This window comes from Triplophysa dalaica, chromosome 1, assembly GCF_015846415.1.
Source record: "Triplophysa dalaica isolate WHDGS20190420 chromosome 1, ASM1584641v1, whole genome shotgun sequence".
NCBI classification, from domain to species: domain Eukaryota; kingdom Metazoa; phylum Chordata; class Actinopteri; order Cypriniformes; family Nemacheilidae; genus Triplophysa; species Triplophysa dalaica.
This window is the reverse complement of record NC_079542.1, coordinates 32304581-32326967: the sequence shown is the minus strand read 5'-3', so window position 1 is coordinate 32326967 and position 22387 is coordinate 32304581. Positions and strand designations below refer to the sequence as shown.

The 22387-nt window shown below is 43.0% G+C and overlaps 1 protein-coding gene across 1 annotated transcript in view; it reads left to right on the top strand.

Moving 5' to 3' along the window:
- Positions 1–22387, top strand: part of syt7b (synaptotagmin VIIb) — a 117273-nt gene that overhangs the window by 91404 nt on the left and 3482 nt on the right. The window contains exons 8-13 of the mRNA XM_056752449.1: positions 8212–8335; positions 9622–9889; positions 10621–10790; positions 20146–20260; positions 21477–21676; positions 22238–22360. Coding sequence (XP_056608427.1) covers positions 8212–8335; positions 9622–9889; positions 10621–10790; positions 20146–20260; positions 21477–21676; positions 22238–22342 — 982 coding nt within the window. The 3' untranslated portion in view covers positions 22343–22360. The remainder of the gene's footprint in view (positions 1–8211; positions 8336–9621; positions 9890–10620; positions 10791–20145; positions 20261–21476; positions 21677–22237; positions 22361–22387) is intronic.

Here is a 22387-nt window from a genome sequence, read left to right as displayed (position 1 = left end):
AGGGATAGTTTACTCAAAAAATTAAATTCTCTCATTATTTTCACCCTAAAGTTGTTTTAAAACCTTGAGATTTAATTTTGCAACCAAACAGTTCTGGGGCCCTGTACCTACCATTATACGAAAACTACAATGGTAGTCAATGGTGTCCCAGAACTGTTTAGTTTCCCGCATTCTTCAAACTGTCTTTTGTGTTCAACAGAATAAATGTATACAGTTATGGAACAACTTGAGGGTGAGTAAATGATGTCAGATTTTTCATTTTTGGGTGGACCATCCTATACTGTCCATATCATTTAATTTATATTGAAAAATATATTATATAATACATTGTTCATTATATACATGTGACAATAAGTAAAAATATTATATAATGCAATAGGAGGAATTTCCAGCCCTCACATCTCCCATTTGCTTCCAATGTATGAAACTGTGTTATCTAATATATTACACTGTATTTTCCAGTATATTCCCACACATTTTTGTAGGCAATTATTGATGATTTGAACATAAACATGAGCTGGACATATCTTCATACAGTACTCTATACAATACAATATATATGGATCTCTTACTAAAATTGTTTATGACAAAGAATATCAAAATCAGAAGATGTGAGGATTTATTAAACCAAAAAATGACTTATTGTGATTTATAAATTGTGAAGACATATAATCCTGTTCCTTTAAAATTCCCTCATGCGCATACATGTCAGAGTCCTTTTAATTGCGGGGAAGTAAAGAAATTTAATTTAAAATGAGATGTGGGGCAGCAGCTGTCCAGCTAACTAACAGAGACGTGCGATCAAATAAGAACCGCAGACGGGGAGATGTCAGCGTCCCCTTGACCACGTCTCGAGATCTGTTCTCTTCTCCTTATGCATCACATGATGAACTTCACTCTCAATGCAGTACACAAATCAACAGATTGATGTTTTCAAGACTCTTATTTTATTGTATATTTAAATACATGGTTTAATAATATTAAATTGGCAGTCTTGTTGATAATAATGGAATTCTGCAAGGAGATGCTGTGCTAAACAAACCAGGACTAAAATGATTCATTTTCTTTTCTGGACTGGACTAAAAGTACCAAGAGAAGCAAACTACAAGTGAGCAACCAGATGGGAAACGTGAGTGATGCTTGCTCACTCTCAAAACATAGTGATTGATGGGTGGTTGCTAGGGTGTTATGGGTTGTTGCTAGGGTGGACGCACATGCAATCATTAATGTAAATCAAGCCAAATTTAAATTACGGGTTTAAGGTTAGAGTTTAAATTCCCATTCTGAAGTATGTGAATTATAATCATTATGTGTGCTTTGGAAAGCATCTCTAATTAAGAGAGAGAGAGAGAGAGAGAGAGAGAGAGAGAGAGAGAGAGAGAGAGAGAGAAAATGGGTTCAAGCTGCCAAGCACACAGAAGTCTTTGAGTAGGTCACACATTAGATCTTGAGAATTCATCTGAGAAATACCCTCAGGTAAGATTAGCAGAAAATCTCTGTTTGGAGGTTTGCCCCTCAGAGACTCGATCTGATTTAATACTTTCTAAGAAAAAGTAACAAGTTGTTTTGAATTAAACACATCCGCTTCACATTTATATTAAAAACGGGTTTCACGAAATGCATCTACAAATCTTGCTGTAAAAATATTGGTCAGTCTGATTGGTCTATTATTAGAGATCATGCTAAAGAACATGTGGTTCAAAACAATGACAACATTCCAGCAGTTCACTCATGCGTGTGGGATTCTGCTCTGCACAGGCTATTAGGTATTCATGAGAACATCATCCATCATGCAGTGGCCATCTTTAGCATCTCATCCTCAGTCTCTCCACATGTTGATAGTCAAGATTCTGCCTCACGTATGTGTGTATCAACACGTCTTCACTGTGTCACGCTCATCTCGCATGATCTTTTTATCTCGGTCATCTTTCAATAGTGTTCCGTCACTATTTCTGTCTTTAAATCTGGAACTGTTGTTTTTAACAGTATGTCAAATCACACTCTTATAGGGTTGTGAATCACTGTATCGTGAATTCACATCGGGTGAACTGTCCCTTTAATCTCATATTTCTTGCTTACTATTTATATATTCTTGTTCTACACTACTGTTCCTATTTCAGTTTCAATTGCAATTATTTGGGTCTGAATTGATTTTACTTTAAATATACAATTCGGTGAACTTTAAGTAAATTTGACATAAATTCCTAATATCATCACAAAACAGTGACAGTAAAGAGGAAACTTTTACTTATTGGTTCACAATACTTTGCATGGCCAAATCACATCAGCAGTGGGTGATGATGAAAATCTGCACATTTTTATTGGAAATGAATGACAGCTGGTCATTTGTCATGGATGTTGAACCAGCAGGTACATTACTAATCCCAAGCGGCTTAATGCGAGTGGAAACATTTTATTAAAGACTGAACCAAGAACAAGAGAATCCCTCTTAGCTTTCAAGTCTCCGGTGAAGAAAAGCGCACTAAAAGATCAACCTCAGCGGAAAAAAATTCGCCTCCGGGGAGCAATAGTTTGAAAAGACAATGTCTAGTATCCGTTTAAATCTGATTCACCCAGATTCATATAACCACTGGAGAGCAAAAGGGGCGTTTCAATCAGAACTGTGGCTTTGATATTGTGCTGTGAAGATACGATCTAATCTAATATTCCGAATCCTGAATGTCTCTAGTGTTCATACCAGAACCTTGATTATTCCCAACAACAGCTTTCTCCCACGCACATCCTCCCCTCGACTTCAACGTCCTCACAATTTGTAACACGATTTGGCCGACACAGAGAGCATTGGGTTCTAACGATGCTCCACGCAGGCTTTGTTTCACCCACTCTTTCTGGCAGTTGTTTCAGAAGAAATGATATGGGCTCAGGATTGTGTGGTCCAATTTCCTGTAATGATGATGATAATTGTAGACTCACAATTCAAGACTCACATTACTCCCTTGCAGAAATAATTGGTGGGCACTTGGAAGTATTGCCTGTAAGCAAAAGTCAGGAAACAACGTCCAATGAATTCCCAGGCATGTGCTAGGACGGAATGACCTAATTTTTAGAGTTTGATTTTGAAATATTTTCGGCAGGGTATAAAACAGCCAAAACTGGGTGAGTGGAGGAAACCAAATAAAGAACAGGAAGTCGGCCATTTTGGTCTTGATTTTGCAGGGGATTCAATCACAACTTTCGCACACTTGACTGAATTCAGATTTCTTATTTTGAAGCTTTTATGGCTTTCATACACAAATATTCATTTTACTAACACATACATTTCATACACCACAATCATTTAAATTCTTGAAATACTTGAAAATACCAGATAGTGAAGGAAAAGTATAGGATGTGTCTAGAATAAATGGGAACTCCTTAAATCTGTTCAATCCCATAATGCACCAATGCCATTGGTTGAGAGAATGCACAGAGCTGTAGTCTGTGGTGACGGTAATTTCTTAAAAGCATCTTAAATGTGAGAGTTTTGTGTTCATTTACATGTTTTGCTCAATGCTGAAGTACTGCATTCCCTTTATGTCATTTTATAGTTTTGATTGCTTAACAGTTATTTCAAAGTCCCCGCAAAACTGTAAGTTCGGAAGCGATTGTTTTTACTTCCATATTCTGTCACATTTCCAAGTGAAAATGAATTTCAAAGGAAAAAAATAGTGGGCGTGGCTTGCGTTTTTCACTGCGAATTGATTGGATGTGTTAAACCGCTGTTGCATTCATTTTGAAATGCAACTGGCAAAAGAATGACATATACATTTAGTCATTTAGCAGATGCTTTTATCCAAAGGAACTTACAGTTAACAGATGCTCCAGCCAAGCCATCTAATTTACGTCATTTGAGAGGGATAGTCTTTTCAGGGCGGAATTTTAAGATTTTAACTGAAGATGAATTTGAAAAAGAAATTGACCCACATTGATAAGCTTGATTTACTATAAATGCTGCAATATTTCATGAAAAAATAAGAATGGTCATTTTTAATTTCAATGGGAATTTAAAGTGTGAAAAATAAATCTAATGAAATGTCCATAAATTTGTCTGGCAGTGTGTCACCACATAAAGTTCTGTAAAAAAATATTTTTCTATCCAAAAATTATTATTGAGAAGCCAGTACTCGAAAACATTGTATGTGGCCGTTCCAATTAAAGTTACAAACAAGCTGTCAAAAACTCACATTTAGTGCTTGGCAAGTCTTAACTGCGGAGCTTTGTGAGTTTATGTAAGTGTGCTTGCAGAACTTTTCAAATAAAAAAAAATATTTTGGCAGTAAAATACAAGTGCACATTTTCATACGCTTCATGATTAACATTTTACATTTATTCATTTGGCAGACGCTTTTATCCAAAGTGACAAGAAGGAGAGCATATAAACATACATTTCATTTGACACAAATGATAAATCATATGACACAGCATTTGTGACATGCTGTATCACAGAAAACAATATGTCAACAAAACAAAACTGTTATGAACTTACCCTGATGGCACACATACATCTGGGAGACATCTATATGATGTCTGCATTTACATCTGCACTACGTCTTGGAGACGTCTGCTGTTAGATGTCATACAGACATCTAATAGACATCTGTACGATGTTTATGATTTAGAATGGATGTAAAGCTGCTCTTTCCAAGATTTTTAGCAGATGTTTTTACATAGCAGATGTTTTCCAGATCTCCAGATCTTTAGCAGACGTCTTACAAACGTATGTGTGCTAGCTGGGAAAGGTGTCAATTATGGTTAAAAACTTCATGCTGTGCCCCAAAATATAGCTTATAACAATGATTTATAAATTGTCTTAGGTGGATTTTGCTGAAAATGTCAGCTTTACATCATTTGACATACGTTAACTAACCTGCAACCTCATGTTTCGAACACCGAGGTGCTTCTACGCAGCTGAAAACGACAGGCGCTGGCACAAAATGCCAGAAAAGAACGCTAGCTGCTGGTGTTTTCAAAAAATGCTGCGCTCATGTAGGAAACAATTAGAAATACATGCTGTATGCCAGCAGAAATGTCTCAGTAGACACGGCTGTGACAAAGAAAATGTCAATGAATTAATATACAGTTTAAAAATATACTCTATAAAATCGCTGTCAAACAGCACCTGTGCCAAAGTCTAATGATTATTTTCTAAAGATTTTAATAATGTTTGCCAGTCTGAAACAGAACATATGTTATTCGATCAGTTAGACCAAATTGGATGTTTAACAAATGTGTTCTTACCGAATCATGTTGCTGATTCAGACATTTAGTTTGTTAATTCCAAGCTGTCTTTGCCCCTAAATCTTATTTGCTTTTGAATTGTGTCCAACCCCGGTTAAATACTCCCCAGGTGGCTGGCTACTGTCACCAAGAGCGGCACAGATCAGTACCGGCTGTTGTGATGTGAGGTTAATGTCAAAAACAATAAATTCCTCTCCTGTCACTTTAGTGAGTAGCTCATAAAAATAATACAGTATGAATGATATCAAAAGCTTTGCTACAAAGTGTACAATAGAACCTTTGGGTTTGGTAGCTTTAAACAAACCAACAAGGCCGAGTCTGCCGATTAATAACAATGTGCTTATGCAACTGCGGTTGAACCCTGCAGGAAATGTTAATGTGGTAGAAGCTCTGAAGACCTGCTGACCTTCCAATGGATGCATTTTAGAAAGAGAAAGCTTTATGCATGGGTGCTTACAAAGGGCACATCTCTTCCAGGTCACCCTAAGGTTACTTGTTCATGCTGAAATAAGAAATCCAAGGGACTTAGATATCGCATAATTGATGTAGTAGGGGGAAACATGGAGTAGCTTGGGACGTCACTACAGTATGGCTAAATAAACATGTCTTGCAAAAAGTAAACTATAATAGAGCCATTACTGATGGTCTGTAAGCGATGTTATCTAATATTTTTGATTTACAGACAATATAAAAATCCAATATTCCCAAATGAATGCTTGTGTTATTCTGCTCGATTCATCACTGCACTTTATTCAGGGACGTAGACAGCATTATGAAAGTGGGGGGGACAGGGACACCGTCAGTTGACTTGACCCTTTTATATATTAATATACGTATTGCATATACTGTATGTATATTTACCTTAGGAAATCAAGATTATGCTGATTTTGTTGCTTCAGCAGGACATTGAGACTTAAATTCACCGAAGCAACATTCACCAGATTACAATATAGAGCCAGGGTATTTATGAGAAATTAAGTTTTGATTATGAGATGTTAACAGCTAGAGAGACACACTTAACAGACGGGGTTCAATTGAAAATACAGCTATTCAAACGTTCTTTTTAAGCACAGTATGTGCGTCTTTACTTGTTATAGATGTCCAAACTGCGCTTACAGTTTACGCCCAAGCGTATGAATCAATCGCTGCCGTGAGTGACACCGTTCTTCTCCATGCTTCAACCGCAAAGTTCAGCTCTGAACTTTTATCCTGTTAAACACGGGTTTGCACCCTAAATAGTGCCCTTACTTCCACATACAGTACTCTTATCATACACTATTGATGTACCAGCTTGTTTGTAATGCATGTATATAGGCCATACCTTTATAAATCAGTGCCAAGGGACCCGTTTTCAGTTGCTGCTACAACAGTACGCTGTTCCCCCTTCCATAGAGCTAGATACGCGTCCACGAAAAACGATTGTAACACTCACTTGTGATTGGCTGAATGTTAGTTCACTCAAATCTATGTAAGAAACTGGACGAGAATCATCTTTTTCTGAAAGTGAGGGGGATATGTGTCATGATTCTGTCCTTCTTGTCATGAGTTGTCCAGTTCTGTGGACAGAGTCTTGACAGTACCACATCTTCTGTGGTATTTCTCTATTTTTAGCCCCAGTTCTCTCTGTCCCGTGCCGGTTCGTTTTGTGCCTTCAGTGTCTTTGAGTATTTCCCAGCATCTAGTTTCCATGGTCAAGTCTTGCCTGCAGTGTTTTGTCGACTATTTATTCTTGTCATTTAGGACTTTCTTAGTTTTGCCCCTTGTGGGAAGTGTTTTGTTTTAGTTAGTTTTTTGACCCATGGGTTTTGTTTTGTGTTTTATATAATAAAAGTATAATAAAAGTTTTTGTTAACCCTTTAACTGCTGACTGCGTCTAGGTTCAGTCTGCAAATCCCTGACAACATGTCCCCCGCCTATTCTATGCCCATGATTTTATTCCAACGACAAAAATCTTTCACATTTAATGGACAAGTTTATCTCTTTCTGCAAATCTTCAACGGATGTCACCTGCAACCAGGAAAAGAACATCGGTTCTCTAAAAAAGTTACAAAGGTGTTGGTAAAATGTTAAAAGAGCAGTTTGTCAACAATATGGACGTTCTTAATGTTATATTAACATTTTTAAAAGTTTGTAGAGAAATGTTAGTCATTGTTGGCAGAAATACATTGTTGGCAGAAATAATGTCATAACTTCACTGGAATGTTAGCTAAACTTTTTTTGAAAGCTGGGCTTTGCAGCTGCCCTTTTATTTAGTCCCATCGAGACAACACAGAAATTCTTATAAAAAATACAGAAAGAATTCCTGCACTACATTTTTTATTATTGACTACCCTATTTTGCTTGAATACATTGGAGATTTCACATGGACTTCAACGTACAATATACTAGACCAACATTCTTAATATTGACTTTTCAAACAGCTTTGTGTCATGATTTTCTTGTTCGTCCGTACATTTAATAAATGGTTTTGGAAGAACTCACTGTGGTGTTGTTAATAGAACGTCTTTACTGCACAAATGACTCAAGAATGTTCAGACTGAGACTATTTCAGACGGGGTGTAAAAAGCATGACGACTCTTCCTGTCATTTCCCACAAGACGCCATGTCCTTTCATCATGAGTTTATTTCGCCAGTGATGAATCGCACCTCGTAGCATTCCACACACCAGGTGCGCTTGCATCTCTATGGGCGTTGCCGTGCCAACAGCACTTGTTTCTTCTCGGTTTCTTTCCCCGGGGATAAAAAGTCAAAGGCGGGTGTTCATCTCCCCACTCTGGCAGAAACATAGTAGAAATAAATGGCTATTTTTGCTGGACTCAACAAAAGTGTCAGGCATTTACTTACAGTTTTATATGTATATTGCACCGTGTCCATTTTAAAACTATAAAATAAGGTTAGCCGAAATTTCCAATTTGCACAAACGTATGACTGCTAGCAGTTTGGTGACACTTTCCTCTTGTTGTTCTGTCTCAGATCTGCCGGTAACAAAACGGGCGGCAGCCCCAAAGGCCAGACACCCGACGACAGCAACCGCCGGACAGACGCCAACTCTTCCGTCTCGGACCTGGCCAACTCTGTCACAAGCGACATGCTGATGGTAAGAACATTTGCCCTGTATATTGTCTCTTGAAGTTTTCCCTTCTCAACTTTTAGTTTTTTAGTTTTTTGAGTCTTGTGGTTGGGTGCGAAACCTTTAAACACAGGCCTACGTCTCGTGTAATTGGTGTTCTTCTTCAACGCAGTCGGTCGCACGAAGAGCTGTGTCAGGAAGATCTTGCCTCAACCCGAGGCTGATAATTAGGTTTGGTACATTGTGTTGTGGGTACCGTCAGGGCTGGTGTCATAACGTGGGTGATAAGGTATCTTTTAAAAGAGATGGTGAGGACTAATGATGGTGTTTCCTCTTTAAAAGAGTGCCAGATGCTCTTGTACTTTTGAGTACCCCTCGGGAGGAATCGGGCACTGGGCATGTCACGTCAAATTAAGCCCAACATTCAGTTGAGGTCCTGACACGGATGAGAGTTCATTAATATATGCCTTCGGTTGACAGAGCCCTGTTAAGTGATGGATCACAAAGGTGGTTGTAAAGACCACCAACCAACTTTTTTGCCCTTTGTAGGATGTTATTTCCAAGGTAATAGTGCGAACATTTTTGGTAGATGCAATGTTTGTTTGTGAATATCATCTATTATTTATTTTGTGACTGCAAAGTAACGCAAAATATTGTGTCACATTTAAGTCGTACTACAAACATTGTGGCTTAAACTTTCAAGAATTTAGCACAGGCATGTTAAAGCTGCTATCTGTTACGTTTGCCTCTCTACCGCCACCTCTGTTTGAAACAAAAAATGTAATCTCTCTTTACGTGCTAACCTTTAGGCTGTAAACTTTAAGTTAAACTTAAGTTAAAAAGTTGCCTTAAACTTAAAAGTTAAATCATATTGGCTTTACAACACACTTAAAATTAAATTGTATTAAACTGACTCAGTTTAGAAGATCATTTTTTTGTTTGTTAAACTAGATTTTTAATTTATTTGAATATCATTTAAATTCGGGTGACTATGTTAAGCCGATTAGATTAATTTAAAGGTTTAAGGCAGCTTCTGAGCTTAAGTTACGTTGAAATTGGTGAAAAGTTTTACTGTGTACTAGGTTCAAGTTAAATCACGTTAATCTGACATTTCCAATGAAATCCACTTTTTATATTCTAACCATTGTGTATAGATATAAGGTAAGGAGACAGGTTTTAAGACTGATAGTAGTTCAATTACTGATGTTTGTTCATTTAAACCTAAAAAAGTTATGCATTGAAGCTTTAATGAATGATGAAATGTAAAGTGTTTGAGCGGTTTAACAATAAAACTCTACCCATCTGTTTGTAAGTTGTCCCCAGGCTCTGAGGAAGAGGAACACGAAGGGCACGTGTGTGAGAAGCTGGGTCGCATTCAGTTCAGCGTTGGCTACAATTTTCAGGATTCCACCTTAACAGTGAAAATTCTAAAGGGTCAGGATCTACCTGCCAAAGACTTCTCGGGAACTTCAGACCCGTTTGTAAAAATCTACCTTTTGCCCGACAAGAAGCACAAACTGGAGACCAAGGTCAAAAGGAAGAACCTCAACCCTCACTGGAATGAGACCTTTTTATTTGAAGGTCAGGCCCTTACACTATTCAACAGCTCACACACCCTGAATTCTTTGGTCTTTCTGACCTTTGTTGAGGTTTTCCTTTTTGCAGACTAGCCTATAGATTTATTAGGTATGTTCTATTACAGTAGTCCCACTTGGATTTGAAATAATTCATCGGTTCATTAACAATTATGCAGAGAAGATATAATTGGAACTGTGTGTTCAGATCATTCCGAAGTAATAAGTTAACTGATTATTTAACGAATTTAAAGCACAATAAGTGGTTACTTGAGAAACTTTTGCAAGTAAAGGGTTAAAAGGAAAGTTTACAAAACAATTCAACATTATCACATTCAAAACTATGACTTTTTTTCTTCTGCAGAACACAAAAGAAAAACAAGAACGTTGAAAACCAAACAACATTAAACCCTTTTGACTTCCATTGTACAGACAAAATCCCTGAGACATTTTTCAAAATATCTTTTGTGTTTCACAGAACAAAGAGTCACATTTAAGAATGAAATGAGGTTAAATAAATGATGACAGAATTTTTGTTTTTGGGTGAGCTGCTTGTTAAGTGAAGCAATCTAAATGCACCTCATTCTGTCTTTATATTTATTTTGTTTTATTTATGTGCAACATGTTAGATAGGCAGTGAACTGACTGAGAACTAAAGCTGCGGCTGTTTTGTACATCAGCAGACCTCATATTGATCAGTAAACTCATTTACGTGCGATACTTTCATCTGTCTCTCAGGATTCCCCTACGAGAAGGTGGTGCAGCGTACGTTGTACCTGCAGGTGCTGGATTATGACCGTTTTAGCAGAAATGACCCTATAGGAGAGGTGTCCCTCCCTCTGAACAAGATTGATCTGACCCACATGCAGACCTTCTGGAAAGAGCTGAAACCCTGCAGCGATGGAAGTGTGAGTATGTGTTTGTGCATGCATGTGTCTTAGCAGTGTCGATCCTAGACGTCTGGGGGCCCTAAGCAAACTTGTGAGGGGCCCTTTTACAAATAATTAAAATTTAATATAAACATTCAACTGTAAACAATAAAAATATAACACGCATGTCTTTACCTGGCTGCCGCCCACCGCGTGATAAACAATACAAATATGTAACAGTAATTAAATAAATTACATATTAAAAAAAAAATCTAAATGATTCCTCTAAAGTTGAATCCACAAGTTTTAAAAATAGTTTCTTGTTTAGGGTTTTAATTCGGTACTCAAGGGGGCCCCATTGGTGATGCAGGGGCCCTACACAAACTGTGTTCTCTGCATTTAGGAAGGATCGGCTCTGTCAGTGAGTAGACTATAGACACATTTTATTTTGTTGGGTGAAATGTTTCTTTAAGTAAACATTAAAAAATATTATTATTGTATTATTTTAGTTTGTTGAGAAACATTTAAGCATCACATGTACACTTAAAGCGGCCCTAACACACGGGGTTTCTGCCATCTCATATTAATCTACCTATAGAGTAGTATTGCATACATCGTATCTTCAATGAGAATTTAGTTTCAGACATTTATAAAAGATAGATACAGCTGTATGATTACTTCCGAAATCATATGGCGCATCCGGGGGAGGGGGTATAGGGGCAGGCTGAACTAAAGCACATTGCCAACAAAACACAGACATCAGTTTCACTCACAGCATGCAGTTCATGTCCAGCATCTTTTAGCGCTGGGAGGGCTCCATATATCAGTTTCAAACGATCTCCAGATAATTTATATAATATTCATCAACCAAATGCAGTGAACAAACAAACACAAGAACTTCGCGAACATATGCTCCTTCTCTCCTTCTCCTGCTCTGGGCTTGCCACATGCTTTTCCGGAAGAACATGTCCAATACGGGACTAAGAGAAGTTGTTACATAACAGTTTTATATGTTCGAAAAAACTTTCTGAAACCTGTATGATCGCTGGGGGCGTGTATCGAGCACAGAAATACTACTTAATATGCCCAGCTCGTTTTTTGACAAGTTAAGCATGAGAAGACAGCACGTTTAACATTGTAAAGAAGTCAGAATGCATGACACATTGTTGCAGCACACCTTTAAGTTGAAAGAAAAGTGAATGAAGAATGTCAGAATGAAGTATTCCAGAGGGCTGTAAAACAGCATTAAATATGTAGCAGAAAACCACCTCTTCAAATCTAAAGCATCACAGAAAGGATGGAAATAGCCATGATTGTTTTTTTGCATAGAAATTAGCTAAACAAAGAGTGCGTGTGTGTCATGGGAAGGTGTGTTCAAATTTTGCAGAAATCTGCAGGGAACTCAGAGGAAATCTGCACAGTACACAAACAACAGATGCCTATAATAATCTCATAATAGAGTCCAAATAGCAGAAGTGACTGAAAGGACCTGAATGGGGACAGGGAAAATAATAAGTTAATTGTACGGTGTGTATAGTGGGCGGTGCAGAGCCTGTCATGCCTCAGTAATGACCCTTTAGGGTGCTGACAAATCTTTTTGAGCCCTTTGTAGAGAAACAAGAGATGTTGAAGTGTGGTGTTGAACTCTGAAGTAAAGGGTTCATGGCATTGGCCTTTAGAAAGTCTTCAGCTAGTACATTTACTCCATTGACTGAACTGTGGCTTATAATAAATACAAATCCCTTAAAAGATAAAGTGATCAATTCAGAGATAAAGTAACAGCCTAAGTGAAAATCCAATTGGAATAACAAGATATAATGTTTAAAGTGCCTCAAATCCAGGTGTTTTCTGCAATGTAAAAATAGTCAGTGGTATCCCCAGAATGTCTCTAAAGTTTCTGCTCAAAATACACCACATATCTTTCATTAAAATATGTTGAACATTACCATTTGTGGCTGCAATGGAAAACGCCCTGTTTTTATGTGTGTCTCTTTAAATGCAAATGAGCTTCTGCTCCCCTTCCCGTATGCAATATCACTCACACACGTAAGCTATCAAGACAAGCAATATAGCGGAAGGCCCAATAACGTCTGTTAACCCTTCCCCAGCCAACACCAAACACTTACTGCAATTAAAATCACCTTAATTCCTTGTTCATAAATACGAACTAAATGGAGAAGACAAAAACATAGATAGAATAACATATGCTGACCATTTGCTGTATGAAGTGTTGGCCATTGATGATTAATCATGTGCATGCATAGTACTAAGAGACACAAACATGGATTTAGGCATAAACATGGATTCAGAGTACTCTTTAATGAATAAGCTTTACAGAAATTATGTCGGTCACAAGTCTTCTGAAACGCGATGCATTTTACAACTAACATTTGAACATAACAACTGTATTTGGACCATGTCTCAAGTTTAGCAGCAACTATGTAACGTTAAACAACAGACGCTAACATGTTAAAAACATTACTTAAGAAAGTCGATTTAAAATTGATGTGTAAAACTTCTTCCAGAGATGTAACTTGATCGCGAACAGCTTATACTGATCCACTCTAGAGATTCAATTGATTGGGCAAAACGTCTTGGTTACGTATGTAACCTCAGTTCCCTGATGGAGGGAACGAGACGTTGTGTCGAGAACGACAGATGGGGTTCGCCCTTGAGAACCAATCAACTCTGACTACTATAGAAAAGGCCAATGAAATTTGGCGAATGAAATTTGCATGCCGGGCTCCGCCCCCGGATATCCGGTATAAAAGGAAGCCGGCGTGCAGCATTCATTTACCTCTTGTTCTGAAGAGCCTGAGATCCTCTCACGACTGCAGCAGAATACGATACGTGTTTGTGGCATAAGGGACACAACGTCTCGTTCCCTCCATCAGGGAACTGAGGTTACATACGTAACCAAGACGTTCCCTTTCTGTCGGTCTCTCGACGTTGTGTCGAGAACGACAGATGGGGTTATCTATGGAAAACGCCACAAACGCTGTATCGCGTCACAATCTCAGCGAAGCGACGGTAACAAGCCTGGGCGTGTCAGCTCGACGCTTTCGTGAAACTTGTAACCTACCAGTGTGGTGGTCGGGGGGTTCCAGAGCTTTCTGGGAGAAAGATGGGTACAGCCCTGACCGGTAACCTTTCACGGACGGGGCCTTAGCTCTCTACAGGCGAGAGGCCGTCCGGCTCGGGTTTACACCGGGAAAAGCGCAACTCTTAATCAGAGAAGCGCTGCAGAGGCCACCTCCTACCTGTGGGGAGGAATATGGTGGAGATATGATATGGTCTCGTCCTTGGAGGAGAACGCATGGAACGGGCGGACTGGGTAGTGCCGCGAGGTGGAGGTCCACCTGGGGAAGCTCATGGGTTACCATGTGTGGGAACCATTGTCATGAGGGTATAACAGACGGAACAGCCCACGGAGGGGGTGTTACTGCGTCCGATAGCACAGGTCCGGTTAGAACTATCTGTGATAGGTCATAAGGTTTCCCGGCCTAAGGGGGAAGGCTGCTCTGCCCAGCCAACCCCCAGGAGGTGCTTGCTTAGTGATGGATGGAGTGCCTGTTCTTAACCAGTGTCTGGGTAAGAAGGAAGGTTGGTGAGGTACCAATTTTCTTAGCCATGTGTTTGGGTAAGAAGAAAAGGGTAAATAGCACACTGACCCAACCTCTTGGAGGGTGGGAAGGTGCTTTCGCAGGCATACGCCCCCCCGGATGCCAGTCCTACATGTCGCCACGCAGGACGTGGGCTGACACCGGGTTTACGCGAAGGTTGTTAACCCTTGCGAAGGTGTTTGGGCGTAGCCCAACCCGTAGCTCTACAGATGTCTGCTAGAGAGGTGCTTCTGCCAGTGCCCAGGAGGTGGCTAAACTCCGGTGGAGTGAGCCCTCACTGCCAATGGGCATGGGAGATTCTGAGATCGAAATGCCGTCGTAACGGCATTCACGACCCAGTGCGCCAGACTCTGCTTGGAGACAGCCTTCCCCTTCTGCTGTCCTCCAACACAAACAAGGAGCTGGTCAGAGCTACTGAAGCTCTGCGTGCGGTCCAGGACACAACACGGATGGGGTTGGGTCTTCCTCCCCAGTGGGGAGCGCCTGCAAGTCCACCACTTGGTCCCCAAAGGGAGAAGTGGGAACTTTGGGCACGTATCCGGGCCTGGGTCTCAAGATAACGTGAGAGTTACCAGGGCCGAATTTAAGGCAATCCGGGGACACAGAGAATGCTTGGAGGTCCCCTACCCTCTTGACGGAAGCGAGCACCAACAGGAGGGCCGTCTTACTCAGGTGAGGAAGATCGGAACCTCTGAGGGGCTCTCAAGAGGGTATGGAGCGGAGATGAGGCGGATTCCGCCCTCTCGCGCCCATTAGGAACCTGGTGACCAGGTCGAGTTGCCCTAGAAACTTTCCATCAACTGAGTCGTGATGAGTAGCGATAGCGACTACATACACTTTCAGTTTGGAGGGGAGATCTTAGTCTCCAGTCTCGTGAGAAGGGGAACACAATCCTGATCAAGCACCTCAGTGGGTCTTTTCTCGTGAGAGAGAGAGACACCAGGACGAGAAGAGGCGCCGTCTAGAGGCGTGTGACCGCCTAGTAGATGGGGCCCTAGCCTGGGTGATGGTCTCAGCCATAGAGGGGGAGTAGCCATCTCAGGATTTTCTCGTCCCGTCTAGAGACCAGACATGGGTGTTCCAGAGGTCTGATCTGGGATGCCAGAACGTGTCCTTCCCCTGAGAGAGCAGGTCCTCTGTCAGGGGAATGGTTCAGGGGGAGTCGCTGTTCAGAGCATCAACTCTGAAGCCAAGTGCGGTTAGACCAGTGTGGTGTAACCAATACACTTGGTGCTCCTCTTCCCTGACCTTGCACAGTGTTTGTGCAAGGAGGCTCCTGGGGGGGGAAGGTGTGCTTCCGCCCGTCCCGTGGTCAGCTGTGCGCCAGGGCATCCGTGCCGAGGGGGTCTCGGTCAGGGAGTACCAAAGCAGACAATGGGTGGTGTCATGGGAGGCAAAGAGGTCTATCTGTGCCTGTCCGAACAACACCCAAAATGAGCTGGACCGGGGGTGGAGTCGCCACTCTCCGCAAGGCGTATACTGACGAGAGAGCGTGTCGGCTGTCTGGTTCAGTCTGCCTGGGATGTGTGTGGCCCGCAGGGAGCGGATCACCTGCTAACTCCACAGGAGGAGGCGTCGGGCAAGTTGTGTTAGTTACCGTGAGCGTACACCACTCTAGGCAATTGCACAGCGCAGACGGGGGCCCGTCCAGCGCCCCGCGTCTGCGTACCCGTTGCACACTGCACCCCACCCCTGCAGCGAGGCGTCCGTCGTCACCACGACGTGCCTCGTAACCTGCCCGAGGGGAATCCCCGCCCAGAGGAAGGTCATGGAAGACCAAGGGGTTAGGGTGCGTCGGCAGCAGGGCGTCATCACCGTGCGCCTGCTGCCGGTGTGCCACGCTGTCCTCGGAACTTGACTCTGTGGCCAGTGTTGAAGCGGTCTCATGTGCATCAGCCCGAGGGGTCTTACCCCCGCGGAGGATGCCATGTGTCCCAGGAGCCTCCAGTTCCAACACTGACTGGGCACGTGCTGCGGACAGCTGTGCCGTCATGGTGACAGAGTTTGGTTCCATACCGAGAAAGAGGATGCTCTGCACTGGGGAGAGTTTGCTCTTTTCTCGGTTGACCTGAAATCCCAATCGATCTAGATGCCGGAGCACCAGGTCCCTCTGTGTACAGAACAGATCTCACGAGTGTTTGCCAGTCGTCGAGATAGTTCAGGGACAGACCGAAAGGGAGGACTCTGTACTGATATGCCCACCCCTCGAACTCGAACCATGGGAACGGGGCAGTGTCGAGGGGATCGAGACATTAGAGTAAGCGTCCTTCAGGTCGATTGCCACAAACCAATCCTGACACCTGATAGATGTCAGGATGCGCCTCTGCGTGAGCATCTGAACGGCAACTCGTGAAGGTGCTTGTTCAGGGTACGCAGACCTATGGCAACCCGCCGTCTTTCTAGGAAATGATGAAGTGCAGGTTGTGACCCACTGAACGTCTTGATTTTGGACGAACTCGATGCCTGTTTTGCCAGAAGTCTCTGGGAAACTGGATCGAGTAACCAAGACGGACCACCCGCATTAGCCAGCGAGACAGTGTGGGCAGCTCTTGAGCTCCCAGGGACTGTACAGGGTGACCAAGGGGGCAGTCTGCTTCATCATTTCCACGGGGGGTGGTTCGTCGGCTGGCGGAGCTAACCATCTGTCGCGGGGGGTCCCCGGAGGGAAGGATGGCTCCGCCTTTTTACCTGCCTGGCGGGACAATGGCACGCACTGTCGGTTTGAGAGTGGTGACAACTGTCGTATGTGTACGACCTCACGCCTCGCCAGGGCGTGAGGTCGGTTCGCCGAGCACAGTCCAGTGGAGTGTGGGATCGGCTGCAAGTACACCCGGGGAGACCGAAAAACTCTGTGAGTAAGTGGGCGCCAGGCCCTGAAAAGGGCCCGGCTTTGGTGACGAGGCAGGAGTCGTCACGTGCTGACCGATCAGAGCCGTGGCTGTGATGGTTCGGGCCCGATGTTGTTCTCCCTGGAGTCTTCCCGTCAGTGTCCCTTCTCGTGAGAAGTTTGCTGACGGGGTGGAGGTTTCCCCCTCGACCTCTACTTCCGGGGTGCCGCCTGTGGGGGCACAAGAACCGGAATCGATGTCGAAGGGGTCCTGGGTTGCAGGGAAGCAGACGTCACGCGGGATCTCGGAGGCCTTCCGGCGGCCGAGTCGCGGTGAGAAAAATGTCTGCTTCACATTGTCAAAAACTGCTGAGCGCAGTCCTCGACGGTCTTTACCAACAACCCACCCTGCGAGATGAGTGTATCAAGAAAGCGGACTTCCTTGGTATCACAGTTCTGCACAAGGTATAGCCGGGGGTGTCTCTCCTGGACCACTACCGTGGACATCGTCCGACCCAGGGCCCGTGCCGCCGCCTTAGTCACCCGTAGAGCGCTGTCAGCGGCGGCACGGAGATCCTGCATTATACCCAGGTCGGTCTTACCCTCGTGGGGCTCTCTCAACGCCTTGGCCTGGCGGACCTGCAGGATGGCCATGGCGAAGAGAGAGGAGGCAGCCTTGTCCGCGGCATCGCAAGCCCTCGACACCAGTGATGCCGAAGTCTTACGTGCTTTGGACCGTAGGCGTGGCCGATTCCCCCCAGGTGGTAGCCGTCCGCGGCACAGGTGCACCGCGGGCGGACGTTCCACTCGGGGGATCTCGATGCAGTCCTTGGCTGCCCCACCATCGAGGGAAGTAAGGGAGGTGGAGCTGGTTTTCACTGGAGCGGTCCGAGAGTGGAGCGCTCCAAGTTTTACACAGCTCCTCATGCACCTCCGGAACCCCGGGTTAGCATGAATGACATTTCTGCTTCCTCCTAACTCGACCGCTGGGGGTGGAGCTCGGATTCGTCAGAGTCGGATGTCAGTCTCCCTCCGATGCTGCGAGCGACATCTCATCTACGTCACACATCGTTCCCGATGTGTGTGCGTGAGAATCCGGACGGTATGCCACCGCCGTTTGGGGAACGTTCAGAAGAGCGTATCGGGGTGCGATCGGCCCGTGAGCACTTAGCTGGCGGGTTTACGTTCGCAGAGTTCCCCATATCACTAACGCTGCTAACGTGGGTGGTCATCGGGGCCGTAGCCACAGATGTCACCGCTCGGGTAGCAGACGAAATGGTGGCTGGTTCCCGTAGGAAGACAGCCACCCGTGACCGCAACTTCTGAATGACAATCTGCCCGCAGTGCGCGCAGATGTGTCAACGAACGCTGCTTCAGTGTGCTGGACGCCCACACACCTAATGCAGCGATCGTGTCAGTCCCCTGCCGCACCCAAGAGAACAGCGGGACATGTCGTTCTCGATGTGTGTGCGTGAGAATCCGGACGGTATGCCACCGCCGGTTGGGGAACGTTCAGAAAAGCGAATCGGGGTGCGATCGGCCCGTGAGCACTTAGCTGGCGGGTTTACGTTCGCAGAGTTCCCCATATCACTAACGCTGCTAACATGGGTGGTCATCAGGGCCGTAGCCACAGATGTCACAGCCCTGGTAGCAAACGAAATGGTGGCTGGTTCCCGTAGGAAGACAGCCACCCGTGACCGCAACTTCTGAATGACAATCTACCCGCAGTGAGGGCAGATGTGTCAACGAACGCTGCTTCAGTGTGCTGGACGCCCACACACCTAATGCAGCGATCGTATCCATTCCTTTCCGCACCAAAGAGAACAGCCGCGCTGGAGAATGCTCAGTCAGTCCTGAAAAGGACTTTTAGATAAATCTCACACCCTCGGAACTGCCGAGACGCCCAGGGGAAGGTCGCTGCAGGTAGGGACGATCCGCTGCTACACGTCGTAGATCCGGCAGTAGAAGAAGACGAAGAATTCATTGAATTCGTTCAGTTCGTAGTCATGAGCGAAGGCTCTGAAGAACAAAAGGTAAATGAATGCTGCACGCCGGCTTCCTTTTATACCGGATATCCGGGGGCGGAGCCCGGCATGCAAATTTCATTCGCCAAATTTCATTGGCCTTTTCTATAGTAGTCAGAGTTGATTGGTTCTCAAGGGCGAACCCCATCTGTCGTTCTCGACACAACGTCGAGAGACCGACAGAAAGGGAACCCATGCTATACATTCCGGGTCCGGGAGCTTAGATTTTTCAACCTTTCCGGCTACCGGTAGCTCTTGCTCCCTACATAGGGGTTGCATCGACTCATGGTCACAATGTTCGAATGCACCGGTGGAGACCTTTCCAACGAGTCTTTTTGGACTGGAGATACGGACCGGTGAATGTTGTTTCGTATCCGGAAAAAGTAAATTCTTTCCGAACACAAAGTCATCTTCGTCCCACCCGGGACTTTCGATAGTTTATAACTCCAGCACGCAAGGTCACAGCGGGACGAACCCTCGCTCGTCAGAAAGGTCTCCTCTCGGCCTCCTTTTATGTTCCATGTTACATCCAACAACAGCACACATTTGTTGTTCCTTAGACATGTTTGTCGCTGGCTAGTGGCTACATCTGATCTTGCCTGAAAATAGCTGACAGCGTGTCTCTGGTGGAAGGAGGACCGAAGCGCTCATAAGGCGGAGTCTGTGAGCGTTCATGGGCGGGGGTAAATCAATGTGACATCAGTTTATTAGGGGATCGCCAACAGCCTGTTTTGTGTCACTGTTGTGGATTAAAGGAGATTCCAAAAAGAAGAATAGAAGGATTTGTATAATTACAGGGTGTTTCTGCACACATGCTGGCGACTCAATTTCTACTAGATAAACATTTAAAAGTGCATTTTCTGGGATTGCGGCATGAAATGATCATGCTATGCTCTTTCTGTTTGTGTTGTCTTTATCAGGGGAGTCGAGGTGACCTGCTTCTGTCTCTGTGTTACAATCCCACGGCCAACACCATCACTGTGACCATCATCAAGGCACGCAATCTCAAAGCCATGGACATCGGGGGAACATCTGGTACAAAACTCTGCTTTCTTCCCAAATATCTGGTGGACTTTTGAAGCTTATGTGGATTGTTTGAGTAGAGAAGACACCTTGTTGTTCGGTGTCTCAAAACCTAGTGTCACCATACGTTTGAGTATAAAGTTATGCATGTTGCTTAGCATGTTGCTAAGTAAACGATTCAATTCCCTTACGGGAACATGGTTTATTCAAAATGTTTATTGGAGTGTGCCTTAAGTATACTTATTTTAAACTAAAAGTATGAAAGTATACTTTCAGTCTACATTTGATTTCCTTGACAAAGCTCCAGTGTGTATTTTTTGGAGGATCTATTGACAGATATACAATATAATACACATAACTATATCTTCAGAGGTGTATAAAGACCTTACATAATGAAGCGTTGTGTTTTTATAACCTTAGAATGAGCTATTTCTATCTACATACTGTGCTGGACCCCTTTCATGGAATTTGCCATGTTGTTTCTACAGTAGCCCTAAATGGACAAACTGCTCTACAGAGCGTGCTTCGTAAATATGTTATCTCCTTTGGCAAAGAAGTGAAAACTTGACAAGGGGTGAAGTGAGCTGTAGGTTGCAATTTACATCCTCACCACCGGATGTCGCAAAATGTCATACACTGGACCTTTAAGTATACTTTACTTATACTGACACAAAAGTGTAGTATATTTGGTCTATACTTGTACTCTTTCTTAATATTGTATTTGGAAGTATTCTAAGTATACTTGCCTTGTAGTTGTGTTTAATCTATGAAATACTTTTTATATCCTTTTTTATAAATACTTGGAAAAGTATAGTTAAAGTATAAAATTAAAACATAAATAAGAACAAAATATTATAATTAAAATAGTTAACTGTATGTGTGGTGTTAAGTTCCCTAAAACAAACATACTACTTGCAGTGTTTTGCAGCAAATGATTACAATAGAAAGACTAGAAACAAGTTGTTTACTCAGAGTATACTTTAAGTGTATTTTCATCAAGTAAATCCATAAGCTGTTACACGCTCTCCAAAGCGTCAGCTTAATAAATATAAACGTAATCTGGTAGTTATATTTCCTACACAAGATGTACCGAATGCCGTTTCCTTGTCAAGGTGCAGAATAATCATTACACCACTAATAATTCTTCAGTGTGCTTTGGGATTCCATCATAGGAACTGTAATTAATTCTCATTAACTGGATTCAACTCAAAGCGTTTGTGTGTTTCAGACCCTTATGTCAAAGTGTGGCTGATGAACAAAGATAAACGAGTGGAGAAAAAGAAGACTGTGGTGATGAAGAGATGTTTGAACCCCGTGTTTAATGAGTCGTTCCCCTTCGACGTCCCCACTCACGTGCTTAGAGAGACCACCATCGTCATCACAGTCATGGATAAGGACAGACTGAGTCGCAATGATGTCATAGGCAAGGTGTGATGTCATGGGGCTATGAAAAAGAATGACAGAAATTATATATTTGTATTTTTAAGACAGTGATGCATACAGAATTGATACTTGGGAGATGGTGGTCTAGTGGGTTAAACCACTGAACTGGTAAATCAAAAGGTTGCTAGTTCGATCCCAGCAGCCACCACTAGTGTGTCCTTGAGCAAGACACTTTACTCCATGTTGCTCCAGGGGGATTGTCTCTGTAATAAGTGCACTGTAAGTCGCTTTGGATAAAAGCATCTGCCAAATGACTAAATGTAAATGTAAATGTACTTCTTCTGAGATGGCTTAAATTAATATACAATAAAAAACAAAATAATAAACTGTTAATTCATTATGAAAAAGTACAATTTTTTTCAAATTATTTTAACACATAAACCACTTTAACAATACGTGAGACTAGACAGTAACATTTATATTATACTTTTTAATATTTTAAATTAAATTAATATATGAAAAAATACCACACAGAGATCATTTATAAGTAATTATGTAAAATGTTTTTGTTTTTCTTCGCTCTTTTTCCGCACAACATATTTTTAGATCTATCTCTCATGGAAGAGCGGCCCAGCCGAAGTCAAGCACTGGAAAGACATGATGAGCCATCCACGCACTGCCGTTGCCCAATGGCACGCTCTCAAAGCTTGACGGCCCGGCCCACCCAAAGTAAACAACACCTTATAAACCCTGTTG